Raw genomic sequence first — 19,368 nt, 5'->3', positions numbered from 1 at the left:
AAGTCAGGGGGAGGAAAGGATTTGAGTGGGGAGGATAGGAGTTGAGAGGAAAGATGAGTTGAACAGGTTGTTTGAGATGTTGATGAGGCATCCAAGTAGAGCTGTCCTGGAGGCAGGAGTAAATACTGTGAACCTGAGACTACAATGAACCAATACCACAATTGCTATTTAAGTAAGGATGCTTATAGTCGTAGGTTGGGTGCCATTTGGTTCAAGTGCTTTTGATTCCAATTACATTGTTATGATACCCTGTGTTTTCCTTTATAATCTCCTTACCAGTCACTTTAAATTCTGTTAAGCAACCGGCATCAAGCGTAGACTCAACTATGTACAAATGCCTTTTTTTGTTGTTGTTTTTCTGCTTTCTGGGAGCTTTTCTGCCCTCCTCTGGCATTTTCCCTCTTGCAGGAATATTTTCCTGTATCTCGGGAATCTCCCTTGTGTGCCCTAAGAATTTAGATGTGGCACCGTTTTTGAATTCAGGGCTCATGTGCCAAAATGGGGCCTTGTCAGTGCTTAGAACAGTGCCAGCGCTTAGAACAGTGCTTTGCACATAGTAAGCGCTTAATAAATGCCATTATTATTATTATTATGAAGAGATTAGACTTTGGATGCCCCTCTTTCTCATTTCCCCCAGTCCCTTTTGGTCTGTTCCCATATGCTTTTGGGTGGGGCGTAGTGTTGAGGGGAATATGTCCATAAGCCACCTCTCACCTTGTCTGGAGCAGGCACCCAACAAAAATGTTGACAGAGCAGAGGATTAAATAACTGGGTTCAGGGTTGGCTTTAGTTCAATGAAGACAGAAAAAATCCCTCCACCCACTCATGTTCTGTCTGATGTCAAGACAAAGCGTTTTGTAGAAGTCTCTAAGAAGAGCATCATGACTTGATGAAAGGAACACAGGACTGGAAGTCTGGAGGCTGGGGTTCTAATCTTGGCTCCACAACTTGTCTGCCAGGTAACCTAGGGCAAGTCACTTAACCTCTCTGGACCTCAGTTTACTCATCTGTTAAAGGGGGAGTTTTTCCTCCCCCTTAGACTTTGAGCCTCTAGACCATGAGCTCACTATGGGCAGGGAATTTTGACTTTTTATTGTTGTATTGTGCTTTCCCAAGTGCTTAGTCCAGTGTCCTACACACATAAGTGGTCAATAAATGCGATTGATTGATTTTCCCAGAATTGAGACAATCCAGTGGCCTGAGGAACAGGTCTAGAGCATTTCTTATGTCCTTTCATACGCATTTGTCTAAATCACCAATCCTTACCAATGGGTTCATATCCTGTATTCCCTTTCCCTCTGTCTCTTTCCCATCATCCAACGTGGCAATTACCTTAACTGTCTTTCTGGGCACCATTTTGGATGTTCCTTAACCAGCAGCACTCAGCATCTAGTAGGCTGGGAAGGAAGGAAGGGCCATCGATTGAGAGGTCTTCCTCCATTTCAGGTGACTTTTTTTAACGCCACGTGGCATTTGGGTGCCCCAGGAGAAGGTGGAGAATACCTGACTAGGTCACGAGCCCCTGATAAATCCAATTATCTCCCCATCTGTAGGTGGGCCCTGGTGCATCTCGGTCCAGATTCCCTCTCTCAGTCCCTGTCAGTGCCAATGCTCCCTCTCCCCCTATTCACTGATTTTCATCATCTGCAGAATGAAGCGGGGAATTGGGAGTTGTGCTTTTATTTTATCTCTTTTAAAGTCTGGCATGTTGGCAGGGCCCTTTCTGAACACTAGAACTAGAACTAAAGTCTGGAGAATCCAGCCTTTTTGTTTTGCCTGGGAATCATCGTCATCACCATTAATGTCATTTATTGATTGCCTCCTATTTGCAGGACCCTGTAATAGGCTCTTGGGAGAGTACCATAGAATTAGTAGGCGAGATCCTGCCCTCAAGGAGCTTACAATGCTACTGTGGTCAGAGTACTGCACTAAGCACTTGGAAGAGTAAAACAGAGTTGGTAGACATGAAGTGTTGCCACGGAGCTAGTTGAGGACTCCAGTGATTGGTCACTTGGTCTTCTAGAGTTGAAGATGATGAAGTGACTGACCTCCTCTCTCCTCTCTTCCTTCATTTTGAACTCTTGGAGGCCTGTGCCCTGAGCACAATTCCCCAGCACTGACCCCTCTGTGCCAATTGCCAACTTTTATATCGTACTCTCCCAAGCTCTTGGTACAGTTCCCTGCACACAGTCAGCTCTCAGTAAATCAATTGATTAATTGATTGATTGCAAACAGGCCAGGTAATCTTGCAGGTCAAAGTATGGTAAAACTTTTTTTTTAAATGTCAGGACCCCCATTTTAATTCTTGGCGAAGAAATTCTAGTGCAGTTGGCATCAATGGATAAGGTAGTGGCGATCCACCATCCTGCCAATTGTTAGCTCCTGCCTGGCTGCTCCCAGTTTCCCCAGGTCACCTGGGTCTCTAGGCATGGGAGAGGGCCGGGTCGGGGGCTGTCACAGGAGGTGGATTCATTAACTGAGACTCCAGGCCTAGGAAAGCAGTGGAGCCACATCAGATAATAATACAGGATATGAAAGGGAGAGTTGGATTTATCAATTCTGCTTCAGGAAATGATTTTGAGAGACCCTATGCGCTTTATAACTCGAAGTACCCATTAAAATCAAAGAGTCCAGTTAGAGAAACTCGATCATCAGGGAATGCCAGCTCTTGATTATTGGCTTAAACACAATATGTCTGGAGTTCAACAGGTTGGTCCCTCAACGGGCGCTGATATGGCACTGGGAAACTTTATGTTCTGGTGTGTCTTACTTCCGAGCCCAGCCGCTCCAGCTTATCCCCAAGTGCCATAGCTCAGAAGCAGTGTCTGTGTTCACGAGGACGGGAGGGAGGAGAACAGGCCCGGAATAGTTGAGGAAGGGGTTCAGAGTTGTCTCCCCAGCCCCCATCTATCAGCGACACCCTCTTGGTTCGGCAGATTTCCCCCAAGAATCTTTGTAGGTAACATATAATGAGAACATAGGTGTTACTTTCAGCTCGGCTGAGAGCTGAATAATAATAATGTTATTTGTTAATCACTTACTATGTGTCAAGCACTGTTCTAAAACGCTGGAGTAGATGCAAGCTGATTAGGTTGGACATAGTCCCTGTCCCACATGGGGCTCACAGTCTTCATCTCCATTTTACAGATGAGGGAACTGAGACATCAAGAAGTTAAGTGACTTGCTCAAAGTCACACAGCAGACACATGGCAGAGCTGGGATTAGAACCCAAGTCCTTCTGACTCCCAGGCCTTATCCACTAGGCCATGCTGCTACCCCTCCTCCCCTCTTGAAAATACAAGGCTGATAATTGTGCAAGTTGGAGTCATTGTAGGATCTTAGCATTGGAAGGATGCTAAAAATTCATGTAATCCACTAAATCACTATCAATGAATGGTATTTATTGAGCAAGTGCCAAACACTGTACTAAGTGCTTGGGACAGTACAAAAGAGTTAGAAACAGATTGCTGCCCACAAGGAGTTTACAGTCTACTATGTGCAGGTCACTGTCCTAAGCGCTTGGAGAGTACAATAGACTTAGTAGACTTGATCTCTGCCCTCAAGGAGAAACAGCATGGCCTAGTAGATAGAACATGTGCCCGGGAGTCAGAAGGACCTGGGTTCCAATGTCAAGTTAAAGGGGGTTCCAATGTCAGCTGTGCTACTTGTTGTGTGATTGTGGGCCACTTAACTTCTCTGGGCCTCAGTTCCCTCATCTGTAAAATGGGGATTAAGACTGTGAGCCCCATGTGGGACTTGGATTTGGTTTAACCTGATTAGCTTGTACCTACCCAGCACTTAGTACAGTGCTTGGCACATAGAAAGCGCTTAACAGATACCAAAAAGAAACGCAAAGGGCTGCCAATCTAGCAGATTGTCATCAACCTTCCTCTTCATCTTGCAGTCTGGTGCCCATTCTCCTCATGTCCTGGCCTTTGCCATAACCTCCTTCCCGGCCTTCCTGCCTCGATTCAGATCCACATAGTGTCTTTCTAAGACAGTGATCAGAGTTAATCACTCTCTCCCTTCTAAGTGCTCTTCTGCTTTTTTTTAGTGGTACTTGTTAAGCACTTACTATGTGCCAAGCACTGTAGTAAGTGCTGGGGTAGATACAAGCTAATTAGGTTGGACGCAATCCCTGTCCCACCTGGAGCTCCAAGTCTAGGCAATTTTGCAGTATAGATAAAATCGAAAATAGTCACATCGAAAACATAGCCTACTGGGTTTGAGCTTTGAGGCTCTTCATCAGCTGAGAAGCAGCGTGTCTCAGTAGAAAGAGCATGGGCTTTGGAGTCAGAGGTCATGGGTTCAAATCCTGGCTCTGCCAATTGTCAGCTGTGGGACTTTGGGCAAGTCACTTAACTTCTCTGGGCCTCAGTTCCCTCCTTTTAGACTGTGAGCCCACTGTTGGGTAGGGACTGTCTCTATATGTTGCCAACTTGTACTTCACAAGTGCTTAGTACAGTGCTCTGCACACAGTAAGCGCTCAATAAATACGATTGATGATGATGACCCCCTTTTGGCTATCTGCTCTCTTCCCCCTCCACACCGCATGTCACGCTCACTGTTCTTCTGGGACTGACTCTCACTCTCAACACTCCCATCTTGAGAGGTTCCTCCTGCTTTTTCGCCCTCCTGCTCAGCTCCTCCAAATTTCATCTCTCCCCTCTTTCAAAGTCCTCCTGAGAGTCAGAAGAATCTGGGTTCTAATCCTGGCTCTTGTCTGCTGAGTGACCTTGAGCAAGTCCCTTCACTTCTCTGGACCTCAGTGATCTCATCTGTAAAATGGGGATTAAGACTGTGAGCCCCAGAAGGGACAGGGACTGTGTTGAACCTGATTTGCTTGTATCCACCTCAGCACTTAGTACAAGTGCCTGGCATATAGTAAGCACTTAGCAAATGTTATTATTATTATTATTATTATTATTATTAATTTCCCCTCTCCTAGGCTGTTCCCCCTTGATCCACCCTCTCACCTTCTCTCTGCACCTCAGCATCCACGCATTTATCAGCTTAGTTACCATCGATCAATTCACTTGTGTGTATTATTTATATCATTCTGGACCAAGTTCTATTTGTCAATACACCTACTTTTCCCCAGCCAGTTTAATTATTTAAAGTTCTTCCCCGAGAAAATGGACAGTTCAGGCAAAACAATTTCATGGTCGGGGAGTAAAGCCCGAATGAACAATCGGCGAAGGTCAGCAAAGGAATATGGTCCAACAGGTTTGTCACCCCTGGAGTATTTCTGAAGAACAGAGGTTAGGGTTCTAATGCTGCTTTACCACTTGTCTGCTCTGTGACCTTGGGAAAGCCACTTCACTACTCTGAGCCTGTCTCCTCATCAGTAAAATGAGAATTCAGTACTTTTTCTCCCTCCCGCTTAAACTGTGAGCCCCTTGTGGGACAGGAACTGTGTCTGATTTGATTATCTTTATTTACCCCAGTGCTTAACTCAACATTTGGTTCAGTTGTACTCTCCTGAGCAATTAGTAATACAGTGCTCTGCACTCAGACTGTAAGCTCCTTGAGGTCAGGGATTGTGACTACTAACTGTACTACACTCTCCTAAGTGCTTAGTGTGGGGCTCCTCCCACATTAGATGGTAAGGTCCTTGATGGCAGGGATCGATCATATCTCCCAACTCTGTTGTATTTTCCTCTCCAAAGTGCACAGTACAGAGCTCTGCAAACGGTAAGTGCTCAGTAAATACCATTCACTGATTGATTGAGAAATAGACCTCAACAAACTGTCACTAGAATTTCCCCAAGTAGCCCTCACAGGTGAAGAAAGAAATGATGTCTCCTTTTGTGGAATGAGTAAATAAAATGTAGAAAAATATCTTTGTATCTTCCCAAAGGGATTTAAATATTGCATTAGATTTAGGTCATGTTGAAAAGTGTCAGCTTGAATTTCATGAGGGTTATTGGGAATAAAAATATTTTGCCTCATTACGAAACAGTGGTATAAATCACATGATGTAACTTCACAAAGATTTTTATTGTACTCTCTATTGTAAAAATACTTCTCCATTGGCCACTTCCCCCTGTGTGAATTCTAGTGAAAGTCTGGGGCAAATGGAAGCATTACTTGGAAAGGAGATAGTAATAGTAATTTTAAAAAAAGCTGTGGAATTTGTTAAGCTTTTACTATGTGCAAAGCACTATACTAAGTATTGTAGTAGATACAAGATCATCAGGTCAGGCACAGTCCTTGTCCCACATGGGGCTCGCAGATTTAAGTAGGATCGAGAACAGGTCTTGAATCCCCATTTTGCAGATGAGGAAACTGAGGCCAAGAGAAGTAAACTGACTTCCCCATGGACAACAGGCAAGTAGCAGAGCAGGGATTAGAACACAGGACTTCTTTCTCCCAGGCCTGGGCTCTTTCCACTAAGCCACAATACTTCCCAGGTCTTAAATCTTTTCTCACTCAACTTTCTTCTCCTATGATTTTCACCCAATTGAACACAGTATGTGCTCAGTTGATACTATTTTTATAAAAAGACATCTGGTCGAGGTTACCTTGGGTCTTTTACCGCACCGAGATGGCAGCTGGGATGGAGCATTGATCGAATCAAGTCTCTTGAAGGCCAAGTCCACTTTGAATGGGATTTTGCTTCCTGCTCCTGTAACTGGGTTTCTTAACGTTCCTGTGCCTCTCATCACCGGTTCTGCCCACGCATAGTTGTGCCCGTCTGGGATGGATCTGAAGCTTTCATTAAAAGAAAACTCAGTTCTACTTTTTGTGACCACAGTTGACAGCCGGTTGGTAACAGAACAGTGCTGTCTCCAAGACTGAGTGCATTTAACAGTCAAACAAATCAGGGTTTTAATGAAAACTGTAGCCTGAAATTTTTGGATGGTTAATCAAGGTGTGGTGCGTGGTTAGAAAAGACAGGCTTTTTTTGGATGAGACTATTGCCCATTTCAGTTTTTCACTTCGATTGACTTCTTATTTCTGAGCCTGGATTTTGCCAATTTGGCCCCAATAATGTCATTTTCTGAGTACAGTGAGAGCTCCGCAATAGACATTCAGAATAAGATGACCTGTAGGATGTTTCGAGCACTTACTAAGAGCCAAGGCCTGGCTTAGATACGAGATAATCAGATCAGGCACAGTCCCTGCCCCACAAGAAGTTCACAGCCTAGGGGAGCGTGTCCTGGTGGAAAGAGGCCAGACCTGGAAGTTTCACTCCCAGCTCTGCCACTTGTCTGCTGTGTGACCTTGGGCAAATCACTTTTCTGTGTCTTTTACCTCATCTGTAAAATGGAGACTAAGACTGTGAGCTCCATGTGGGACATGGACTATGTACAACCTGATTAGCTTGTATCTACCCCAGCACTTAGTACAGTGCCTGGCCCATAGTAAGCTCTTAACAAATACCATAAAAAAAAGAGTGATGAAAACATGGAGACTGGGAGACTTTGCTCTAGAGAGCTCTTATTATTGTTGCCAGAGATGCATTTTCTCTTCTGTGGAAGGCAGAGTTGTGAAATGGGGTTTTAGGGTGACCTTGCAAAAAGAGCCCGGGCCTGTGAGGCAGGAAACCTGGGTTCTCATCCCAGTTCCTCCTCTGTGTGACCTTGGGCAAGTCATCTGACTTCCCTGGACCTCGGTTTTCCCATCCGTAAAATGGGGGTTCAATAACCGTTCTCTCTGCTACGTAGATGATGAGCTCCCTGCTGTACGGGGACAGAGACTGATCGGATTGTCTTGTATTCCCCCCCCCCCCCCCTTAGCACAGTGCTTGGCACAGAGGAAGCACATTACAAATACCACCGTCATTATTACAATAGGTCAGAGGCGAACGTTTCATGCCGGATCTTGGTTTTTCCGTTACTTTTAGAAATAGGCTTGAACACCCTCCTTTCACCTGGCCAAGAAAATTCTCCAAGCTGCCCTGCCAGTTGGGGGGTGGAGGCAAGACTTCAGGGAGGGTCTTTGTGGGGGTGTCGGGGGGACTGGAGACATTCCTCATTCTATTGGTAGGGATGGGATGGCTCTGTATCAGCCAACTGAGGGTATTGATTGAGCACCGGCTGGGCACTTAGCACTGTACTAAGTACTTGGGAGAGTATAGCTGTAGCAAAGTCCAAAATCTTTGCCCTTGAGGAGTTTACAATTTAATGGTAGGTGGGGATGCGTGGAGGTAGAGACGTGCAAAAATTATGTGAGGATAGAGCGGGACCCGCAAAAGCTAAAAGTTTTATCTCCCAAGCTCTTAGTACAGTGCTCTGCACATAGTAAGCACTCAATAAATACCATTTATTTATTTATTCATTTTTAATGGCATTTGTTAAGCACTTACTATGTGCCAGGCACTGTACTAAGCTCTGAAGATCATCAGGATGGGCACTGTCCAAGTCCCTCATGGGCCTCAATCTTACATTGAGACTGTAGATTTGGGGTTGCTTGCCATGGCATTAGAACAATAATGTGGTTTTAGATAATGTTTTCATCTCCAACAAGCTCTCACGATACTTATCTTTCTTTGGTTCGTACAACCACCCCACGAAGTAGGTAGAAAGGCAGGCGTTGGTAGTGCCATTTTTGCAGATGGGAAAGCTGAGGAACAGAGGTTCTGCAGGCTGTGGCAGAACTCGAACCCGTGTTCCCACCTTCCAGGCCGACCCTCAGCCCTTTACACCATGCTGCCTCCCCCAATACCTCTCTGGTTCCCCAAGGAGACCATCTGCTCGTGGAGCCAGACAAATGTGGGCTTCATGCCCTCTTGTAGAACAGTTACGGGCCAACCGCTTTCCACTGGGGTTGCCCTTCCAACAATTCCCTTAATGCATTCTCTCGTCTGGCAATCTTGTGATCAATTGCATGCAGAGTGAGATATTCCAGTCCTAAACTGGAGTTTGCCAAAGAGGGAAAATTGCACAATTAGTCTGGTTTATCTCCTCTCTGTCTTTCCCTCCTCATCCACAACCCCTCTGATAAGAGTTTTTTTTTTCCACTGTGCCTCGATCTCAACTCTCTCACCATCGACCACTTGCTCACGTCCTCCTCTCTCCCCCTTCACATAAAACGGGGATTGAGACTGTGAGCCCCATGTGGGACAGGGACTGTGTCCAACCTGATTTGCATGTATCCAACTCAGAGCTTAGTACAGTGCCCAGCACATAGTAAGCACTTAAAAAATGCCACAATTGTTATTATCTGGCAGACCCCTTCCCTCCCCATCATCAAAGCCCTTCAGAAGCCACATCTCCTACAGGAAGCCTTCCCCGATTAATCTCTCATCTCTCCTCATTATTTCCCTGATCTCTGTCATGTCACCTAGACACTAAAACTTTTACCTCCCTCCTCCACAGCACTGATGTACAACTCTGTTGCTTCTCCCCAACGGAATTTTTTTTATGTTTCCACTTCCCCTGCTAGATTGTGCGCTCCTTAAGGCTGGGATCGTGTGTACTAACTCTGTTGTAGTTTCCCAATCTTACACAGTGCTCTGCACACAATGAGCCCTCAATAAATGATATTGAACCTCCAAAGCTTCATGGACTTGGTTTCAGAGAGGGCTGTTTAAGGCGTGGAGCTATACCTGCCTCTGACCTTGGATCTGAATGGAGTTTGGAGATTATCAAAAGAACTGGTCTGGCACCCTGATCTGCTGACCATTTCCCACAGTGTATAATGCCCCCTGGAACTTAACACTCCTACATTTTTACTTAAAATCTCTCAAATAATCAAAAAGCAAAATTTGTGGTTAGTCCATTATGCCTGCAGAATGTGTTCTGTATTCTTACCCCCATAAAATCAATTTAGCTCCAGTAAGAAAAATCAATATTGAATATATTTCACCTTTTACCAAACTTTTTGGGATTTATTGTTTCTTTGGAAAATTTGGAAGCCAGGAAGTAAAAATAATTGTTTTTCTGATTTTTGTCTCCTGGGAAAAAATGGGTGAAACTTTTTTTTTCTTCCTGGCTTCAAAATTCCTGGGAAATTTTACAACTCTTGTTCATTTCTCTCGTAATTCATAGTGAAAAGAAAAGGAAAAAAATAGTTTCCAAGAATGAAAATGTTTGAGTTGGTGGCTCACCCAATTTACACTGACTTCTGAGTAGTACTTTTGGATTCAAGTGAGGAGAGGATGTTCAGATGAATCGTAATTAAGCTGTTACTTACATTTAAGTTGAGTTATATATTTAAACTCAAATTATGTGACATCTTTGGTTTATTTTTAAATCCCATTTCACCGTATGTAACGCACGAGCTCTTCGTCACTCAATCAGCTCACCCTGTTCTACTGTACCGCATTGATTTCCTACTACAATCCAGCCCGCATGCTTCACTCCATTAACACCAACTTACTCACTGTACCTCGATCTTGCCTATCTCATCGACTGCCCCTTGCCCACATCCCCCCCCCCCCCCGGCCTGGAACTCCCTCCCACTTCGTGTCCAACAGACCACCAATCTGCCCACCTTCAAAGCCTTATTAAAATCACATTTCCTCCAAGAGGTCTTCCCCAACTAAGCCATCCCTCTCCCTTCTGCATCAACCATGCACTTGGATTTGTATCCTTGAAATATTTGGTATTCACCCCATCTTCAGCCCCACAGCATTTATGTCCATATCTGTAATTTATATCAATGTCTGTCTCCCCCTCTAAACTGTGAGCTCCTTCTGGAGTTGTCCTCTCCCAAGCACTTGGTACAGTGCTCTGCATACAGTAAGCTCTCTATAAACACCATTGATTGATTAATTGACTGATTTTTCAACCCTCTGGATTGCTAATATTTCCAGATCTTTCCCGGGTCCCTCAGATCACTTTTCTCCTTGTTTAGAATTTCATCATAAAGGTGTGTTATTAAAGATAATTAACCAGGTGTCTTTTACCCTTCAAGCCCCGGGTTTCAGTCCATACACCCATCTCTTTGCAGATGGAATCTTAAATCACTTATTGAAATAAGAGGACTTCTTCAACTTATTCCCAAACAGTGCAATGACTTTCAATCAGCCAGTCAATCAGTGGTATTTTTTGAGCACTGTACTAAGTGCTTGGGAGAGTACAAAACAAAGGAGGTGGTGGACACAATCCTTGCCCACCGGAAGCTTACGGTCTAGCAGGGGAGACAGACATTAATGTAAATTGTGGCTATGTCCATAGGTGCTGTGGGGCTGAGACCACCACACTCTTCACTTTCAAAGCATTAATAAGGTCACATCTCCAAGAGGCCTTCCCTGATTAAACCCTCTATTCCCTGGCTCGCTCTCCTTTCTGTGTCGTCTATGCACTTTGTGACCTTTGGACGTTTGATATTCACCCCACTCCCAACCCCACAGCCATTATGCATATGTTTAAACTATATATTAGAAATTACTTATTCATTCATATTAATGTCTATCTCCCCATCTAGACTGTAAGCTGGTTATGGGCAGGGAACATGTAATCTAGTTCTGTAATATTGTACTCTCCCAAGGACTTAGTACAGGGCTCTGCACATAATAATCACTCAATAAATACCATTAATTGATTGATAGCAGTGGGGTGATTATCACGTGCTTTAAACAGATGTCCTATAATTCATTTCTGTTCCTTCTGTCTGTGCACTCAGGGAAGTTTTCCCCAGGATCAGGTTCACACATTGAACACTTCTGTTGAAAGGGAAAACACTCATTAAACCAAGATCCCAGCTTCTTTCCCCATTTGTTTATCATCCAGTGCCTGACACATAGTAAGCACTTAGAAAATATTATTAAAAAAAATCTTAAAAGAACAAGACACTCCTCAGGTGTGAATCAATTAATTACCTCAACTGACTTGATGGAGGAAGACATAGCAACTTGGGCGTGTTTGTGAAAATTAGCACAGTGTTCGTGTAAGTGAGAGAGTCTCTCAAGTCAAACTGTCCCAGTCATGGGATCACCTTTTCAAGCAGGGAACATGTCTACCAACTCTGTTATAATGTACAGTGATTGGCACACAGGGCATTTCTGCCAACTCTGTTATATTGTACTCTCACAAGTGCTTAGTACAGTGCTCTGCTCACTGTTCTGGGAGAGATGTGTCTGTGGTGTTGCTATGGGTCGGAAACGAATCAGCGGCATAAGACAAGACAGTAATGGTAGTAGGAGGAGTTGCAGTACTAATAGTACTCTAGTAGTAGTAATAGACAGAGGAGGGGTAGCAATAACAATAGTAATAGTAGAAGCAGCAGCAGCAGTTGTAGGAGGAGAAGGAGGAAGAGTTGTGATGATATCTGAGCTTCCATTGAGTGAACTAAGTTTTTGGTAATGTACAGTAGCAGCAAAACATGTTCCGTGCTCACATGGTGCTTAGAATAACCCAGGAATATGTTTCTTTGTTATTTTGTATTTTCCAAATGCCCAGTACAGTGCACTGTGATAACTACCACTATTACGGCTACTATGACTACTACAATCTAATGGGGGAGACAGACTTTTTTTTTGATGGGTTCCTGAGTTAAAGTGTGAACTGGAAATTTCTTTTTCTTTAAATTTTCCAATGCAATCAAGATGTGGTGAGTCTCAGATGTCTACTCAGAATTCATTAGTCTTGCTCTCGCCAGTACTGTTACTATAGTTTTTGAAAAAAATAAATATCTCCTAGAGTTTGGCAGGTGTGTACGCCTGTCCCTGAATAACTTTATGGATGAATATGAATATGAATATTTAGTTCAGCATCTGTGATTTGAATTGGGGCCTCTATGCTGCTTTGTTTAGCCAAAGTCATTAATAAGAAGCAGTTTGGCCTAGAGGAGAGACCACAGGCCAGTGTGAGGAAGGGACTGCTTGTGACCTGATTATCCTGTATCTACCCAGGCAGGAGGCACAGGTTCCCATTTTTATTAGTATAGCTTGTAATTAGAAGATTGAGGGGAAAGCTCGCTGGTTCCAGGGAAGATGTCGGGGTGGGCATGGCAGAGGGGCTAGATCATAATGGTCTTCCCAGCATGGCTCAGTGGAAAGAGCACGGGATTTGGAGTCAGAGGTCATGGGTTCATACCCCGACTCTGCTGTCAGCTGTGTGACTTCGGGCAAGTCACTTAACTTCTCTGTGCCTCAGCTACCTCATCTGTAAAATGGGGATTAAAACTGTGAGCCCCCTGTGGGACAAGCTGATCACCTTGTAACCTCCCCAGCGCTTAGAACAGTGCTTTGCACATAGTAAGCACCTAACAAATACCATCATTATCATTATTATTCTTATTCCCTAGAAGTCAGTTAGGCACTTTGGGAGCAGTCACTCTTTCACACCTCGTAGGATGGTGTAGTGCATTGTGTAGTGTCTGAGGGTGCTGTCTGATGGTGCCGATCCACTTAATTGTTCCTTAGTGGTCTGAGCACATGGATGCACCTCCCAAAGTGCCCAATTTGCCACCAGAGAGGGTCTTAGTGTGTTAACCCTTCCCCCCACTGGGTGGGTTGAAGAGTTGATGCTTCTAAAAAGGGACCAGTTGTCCACTGAAGGACAGAAGAGTTAATGCTCCTCCCTAAGTGCCCAATTTGCCTCCGGATGGCGGGAAGACTGTGTTCCCCTCAAAGTGCCCAATTTACAACTGACGGGGAGAGGGGCAGAAGAGCTAATGCTCCTCCCCAAGTGCCCAAGTTTCCAACAGGTCAGAAGGAATTGGGCCTCACTCTCTTGGCAGAGGCCGGTGAGGGTGGGTGCTGGGAAGGACAGGCTCCAGTATATCAGAGCCAAGCTTTGAGGGTGGGAGATGGGTTTTCATTTGGGCTCCTCCAGTGGAAAGAGCTCAGGTCTGGGAGTCAGAAGGACCCAGGTTTTAATCCTGGCTCCACTACTTGTCTGTTGTGTGGCCATGGGCAAGTCACTTCACTTCTCTGGGCCTTAATTACCTCATCTGTAAAATGGAGATTAATAACGTGAGCCCCATGTGGGACATGGACTATGTCCAACTTGAAAAGCTTGTATCTACTCCAGTGCATAGTTCAGTGCTTAGCACGTAGTGCTTAACAAATACCATTTGTAAAAAAAAGTTGACATTTGTGTTTGAATAAAGTATAGCTCAAACTCTGCAAATATTTAAGAGCCATCCTCTCAACTTTAAACTCATTGTGGGTAAAGAATGGGTCTACCAACTCTGGTCTGTTGTACTCCTCCAAGTGCTTAGTACAGTGCTCTGCACATAGTAAGCACTCAATAAATATCACTGATTGATTGATAGATTGATTCAGTGTCAGGGATTGACATTGCCTGGATCTGGAAGGAGAAAGGTGAGGGTCCAGCTGTGCGCCAGGTGTTTCACATTGATGATATTATTTTATCCTTATGGTCTAGTGAGAGGCAGCATGGTCTAGTAGATAGAACCCGGGCCCGGGAGTCAGAGGGACCTGGGTTCTAATCCCGGCTTTGCCACTTGCGTGCTCTGTGACCTGGCAAGTCACCTCCTGTCTACCTGTCTACATGTTTTGTTTTGTTGTCTGTTTCCCCCTTCTAATAATAATAATAATGATGGCATTTATTAAATGCTTACTATGTGCAAAGCACTGTTCTAAGCTCTGGGGCTGTGAGCCCGTTGTTGGGTAGGGACCATCTCTATATGTTGCCGACTTGTACTTCCCAAGCGCTTAGTACAGTGCTCTGCACATAGTGAGCACTCAATAAATACGAATGAATGAATGAATGAACCTCGCTTCTCTGGTCCTCACTCATCTCATCTGTAAAATGGGGATTCGGTCCTCCTCCCTTTGACTTAGACTGTGAGCAGGGCAGGGCAGGGACTGTGTCCAACCTGATGATCTTCTATTTCCCCCAGTGCTTTGTTCAGTGCCTGGCACATAATGAGTGCTTAAAAGTACCATTTTTTAAAAAAAGAAAAAGGAGAGAGATTGAGAGAGAGAGAGAGAGACCCACCTCTAGTGGAAAGACACAAGGCTGAAAGGGAGGAGTCCTGGGTTCAATCCTCAGCTCTGTCTGTGCATTGCTGGGTGACCTTGGACGATCGAGTGATCTTTGTGACTCAGTTTCTTCATCTGTTAGAAGGGGATAATGTTACCTGCTTCTTCCTGTCTCCTAGGGATGTGGTGAGGATAAAATAAGATCATCAATGTGAAAGCTTTCTGGAAAAATAAGGGTGGCAGAAATTCAAGGTATAACATTGTTATTTTGAGCTGTGGTGGAAGGAATCACTTCCTTATGATAATAATCACAGCATTTCGTTAAGCACCAGGGTAAATACAAGGTTATGGGATTGGACACAGTCCCCCTTCCACCTTAACCCATTTTACAGATGGCAAGACTGAGGCCCAAAGAGGTCTGGGGCTAGAACTCGGGTCTCCTGACTCCAGGTCCTAGGTTCTTTCAAACCACTTCAAACGTCCAGCTTTTTCAGTGGTAAAATAAGACTCTCCTCTTCATACCAACAATATCTACTGAAGGGTTTGCTCTGTTCCACGCCTTTCCAAGGCCCAGAAGGGAGTGAGAGGACAAAGCTCCTACCCTCAGCGAGTTTAGAATCTGGTAAAACATAGTTGTCCTTTGTAGTCAAAGAAGACACCTCTTACAGTGAAAGTCACCTGTGAGGATGTGTGTGACTGAAAAGGCCACTGTGAGACCCAGTGTCCTGGCCACCTTGGACACACAAGAAGCTTGTCCTTTGTTGTGATGTTGTGTTTACTGCTTCCAGTGCTGTTAGCTCTTTTGCCTCCTCATCTTCATGACCCCGATGAAGCTTCTTCACAGAGAGCTGCTCAGTGTCTTGAAGGCGGGGTCCTCAGCTGTTGGCTCCCAGGGTTCATCTGGGCTGCAGCCTTGCCTCAGGCTTGGCTTTATCCTGTCTTTAAGGCACTTTCTCTGCCCTCCCGCCTTCTGGCAGCTGTTTGAGTCTCCTGCCTTAGTTCATTCTCCTCATAGGTCCCACCCAGTGAGGCCGTACTAAAGTGAGTGTGGCTTCGATGCTAAGAGACTGATGGAGTTCCAGAACTTTATTATTCATGATCTAATCAGTACTGGGATGAGGCCAGGGCTTCAAGCTCATGTGGGAGTGACCCATTCTGCTTCCTGCCCCAAAGTTCCAGATTCTGAGGCCCTGTCTGTAATTTCTTTTAAGATCTGTCTCCTCATCTAGTTTGTAAGCTCCCTGTGGGCAGTGTTCATGACTACTAACTCTATCGTATTGAACTCTCCCAAGCTTTCAGTACAATGCTGCACATATGGTTAGCACTCAATAAATACCATTGATTGAAGGAACGTTCAGGTATAGAACACCAAGTATGGAGGTCATCCTGAGCTTAGAGGCTAGTTTACTGATTAGCTCTAGATGGAGCCTAAGGAGAAGGTGTTTTCCTTTGAGTGTGACATCATTAAAAGGGAGAAGAAATGTAGAAGGGAATGAGGTCTTGAGGGAGGGACAGCAAACACAGTCAGGCCTCGAGCATGCTGAGTAAAAAGTGGAGACCGACTTCTTGCTTTCTCAATGAGCTGGGCAGCTTCCATCCATTCAGCATCCATCCAGGAATTCTGACTTAGCGACCACTTAACTATTCATCCTCTTTCTGGTCATCTTGACCTCCAAGCCTGACCGCCACCGAGGCTCATGTCTGGAGCAGGATCCAAGCTGATTAAGAAAAATTGGGACCGGATTTCAAATTTGGTTGGCCAGCTTGGATTTCCCACAGCATTGTTACAGGCCGGATGATTTGAAAGCCATTTCATCTCTTTAAAACATCTAGAGTTCCAGTTTGAGCCACTAGTCACTAATAATTATGGCATGTATTAGGTGTTTCCTATGTGCAAAGTGCTGAGATTGCTGCAGAAATATGAAATCATACAGTCCCTGTCCCACACAGGATTCAAATCCATCATCTTCCCATTTACAGAGGAAGATGCTGAGGCCCAGATAAGTTAAGCAGTTTGGCCAGTGCCACACAGTAGGCTGGTGGCGGAGGTGGGACTAGAACCCAGGTTTCCTGACTCCCAGTTCTGGGTGCTTTCCACTAAAGCCGCACTGCCTAGGCCCAGACTCCCGGAAAAAGCCATGCTCTGGGGCCCAAGAAGAAGAAACAAGGTTGTCACTTTGAAGAATCAACTTCATTCAGTCAATCAATTGTATTTATTGAGCTTTTACTTTGTGCAGAGCACTGGACTAAGTGCCAGGGAAGGGATAATAAATTAGAGTTGAATAACAGGAAGCTTGTGGAAAGAACTTGGGTGATGCAGATTCTAGTCCTGGCTCTGACACTTAAAGGCTGGGTGACCTTGAGTGAGTCTCTTTAACTCTGTCTCAGTTCCCTCATCTGTAAAATGGGAATGCAGTCCCTCAGTGGGACTGGGACCGGTTCTGTTTTAGTGGCCTTGTGTCAGCCCTAGTGCTTAGCAGAGGGCTTGTCACAAAGCCCACACCCTTTGCTCCTCTAATGCCAATCTAGAGGAGCAGTGTGGTCTAGTGGATAGAGCATGGGCCTGGGAGTCAGAAGGACCTGGGTTGTAGTCCCGGCTCCACCACTTGTCTGCTGGGTGACCTTCAGCAGATCATTCAATCAATCAATCAATCGTATTTATTGAGCGCTTACTGTGTGCAGAGCACTGTACTAAGCACTTGGGAAGTACATGTTGGCAACATATAGAGACAGTCCCTACCCAACAGTGGGCTCACAGTCTAGAAGGAGTTCTCTCAGCCTCGGTTACCTCACCTCTGAAATGGGGATTAAGACTGTGAGCCCCATGTGGGACAAGGGGTGTGTCCAACCTGATTATTTGTATCTACCCCAGTATTCATAACATTGCCCGGCACATAGTAGGGGCTTAACAAATATCAAAAAAGAAAAACATAACCTACTTGCTGTACCTCGATCTCATCTACCTCACTGCCGACCTCATGCCCATATAGTTCCATGTCTGTCATTTTATTTCTTTACAGTAATGTCGGTCTCCTCCTCTAGAGTAAGTTCACTGTGGGCAGAAAATATGTCTACCGACTACATTCTATTGTTCTCTCCCAAGTGTTTAGTACCGTGCTCTGCACACAGTAAGTGCTTGGGGTAGAGCAGAGTCTTGGGAGTCAGAAGGACTTGGGTTCTAATCCCATCTCTGCCACTTGTCTGCTATTTGACCTTGGGCATGTCTCTCTACTTTCCTGTGCCTCAGTTACCTCATTTGTAAAATGAAGATTAAAACTGTGAGCTCCGTGTGGGCAGAGACTTTGTCCAACCTGATTACCTTATATCTGTTCTGGTGCTGAGAACAGTGCCTGGCACATAATAAGTGCTTAACACATACTATAAAATATGATTGATTTAGTGATTGATTGAGAAATACCCATACAAAAGGGCAGGAGTTTAAAATGTTCCACCTGTGTCCCATCCCTTTAGGCAGGCCTGATTCGCACGGACCAGGATGAGTTCTTCATCGAGCCCCTGCAGAAGGGAGAGACAGAAGAACAGACCGGCCGAACCCATGTGGTGTATCGCAGACCCCCGCCCTCCTCGGCCCCCATGCCCCTTCCTCCAGAGCACAATGAGGGCCCACGTGAAGGTAAGCTTGGGTTTCGGGGTCCTATACCGGGAGCTTCTCTGGCTGGGCCGGCGTCCCCCCTGCCCCCAGTTTCCTGTCCTTGGGGCCTCAGTGCACCTCATCACTGTTTCTGCTCTTCCTGCTTTAAATGGGAGAGGCTATGGGAGACAGTCCTGATTTTACAGTCCTGGCAGCAGGATGTCATATTTATTCACATAATTGCTCCACTCTTTTGCCTAATATTTGCAACCCTCTAAACAGGGGAGGGACTTTGATGTGAGGAGTAATAATAATAATAATGGTATTTGTTAAGTGCTTACTATGTGCTAAGCACTGTTCTTAGTGAACCACTCCCTCTCCCACATGTCCTTTCTCCTCTTCTTGTTCAGGCCCCTCCACTTTGATGCTCCTCTGGTAACCAGGCTCTTGACAGTCCCCTGCAGCAGTAGCAGCTCTGATGCTCTTCTTGGATTCAAGCTCCCACAGTGCTCTGGTTCTGGTCTTGTATCCAAGCCCAAAAGTACTCAGTTGAGTACCCCTATGTCTAGCAAAAGAGGAAGTGTGAGGGGGCATCTCTGGTTTCCAGCTCAGTCTCCAACCTAGAGATTCAGAATTCCAATCAGGGAAAACATGTGAAAGGGAATTTGTAGAGTCACCCTATTCCCAAATGGATGGAAGACTCTAACAGAATCCGCATATTAATCAGTTAATCAATCAATCATATTTATTGAGCATTTATTCTGTGCACAGCACTGAATGAGGTACTTCGAAGAATATAATACAATGGGATCGGTAGATTACAATCCCCATCCTTAAGGATCTTACAGTCTAGCAGGGGAGGTGGACACTGAAATAAATTATAGGTGGGGGACGCAATATAGTACAAGGAGATGGATATAAGTACTAGGAGAGT

General features: G+C 45.0%; 1 protein-coding gene across 1 annotated transcript in view; it reads left to right on the top strand.

The window, feature by feature from the left end:
- The window catches only part of ADAMTS2 (ADAM metallopeptidase with thrombospondin type 1 motif 2), a 143,650-nt gene that overhangs the window by 42,908 nt on the left and 81,374 nt on the right, over nt 1-19,368 (top strand). Inside the window, 1 exon segment of the mRNA XM_038771086.1 lies at nt 18,314-18,476. Within this exon segment, the coding sequence (XP_038627014.1) occupies nt 18,437-18,476 (40 nt within the window). The 5' untranslated portion in view covers nt 18,314-18,436.

Source organism: Tachyglossus aculeatus, chromosome X2, assembly GCF_015852505.1.
Source record: "Tachyglossus aculeatus isolate mTacAcu1 chromosome X2, mTacAcu1.pri, whole genome shotgun sequence".
NCBI lineage: Eukaryota > Metazoa > Chordata > Mammalia > Monotremata > Tachyglossidae > Tachyglossus > Tachyglossus aculeatus.
Note: the sequence above shows the minus strand (reverse complement) of the source record. Positions and strands in the feature narration are given on the sequence as shown.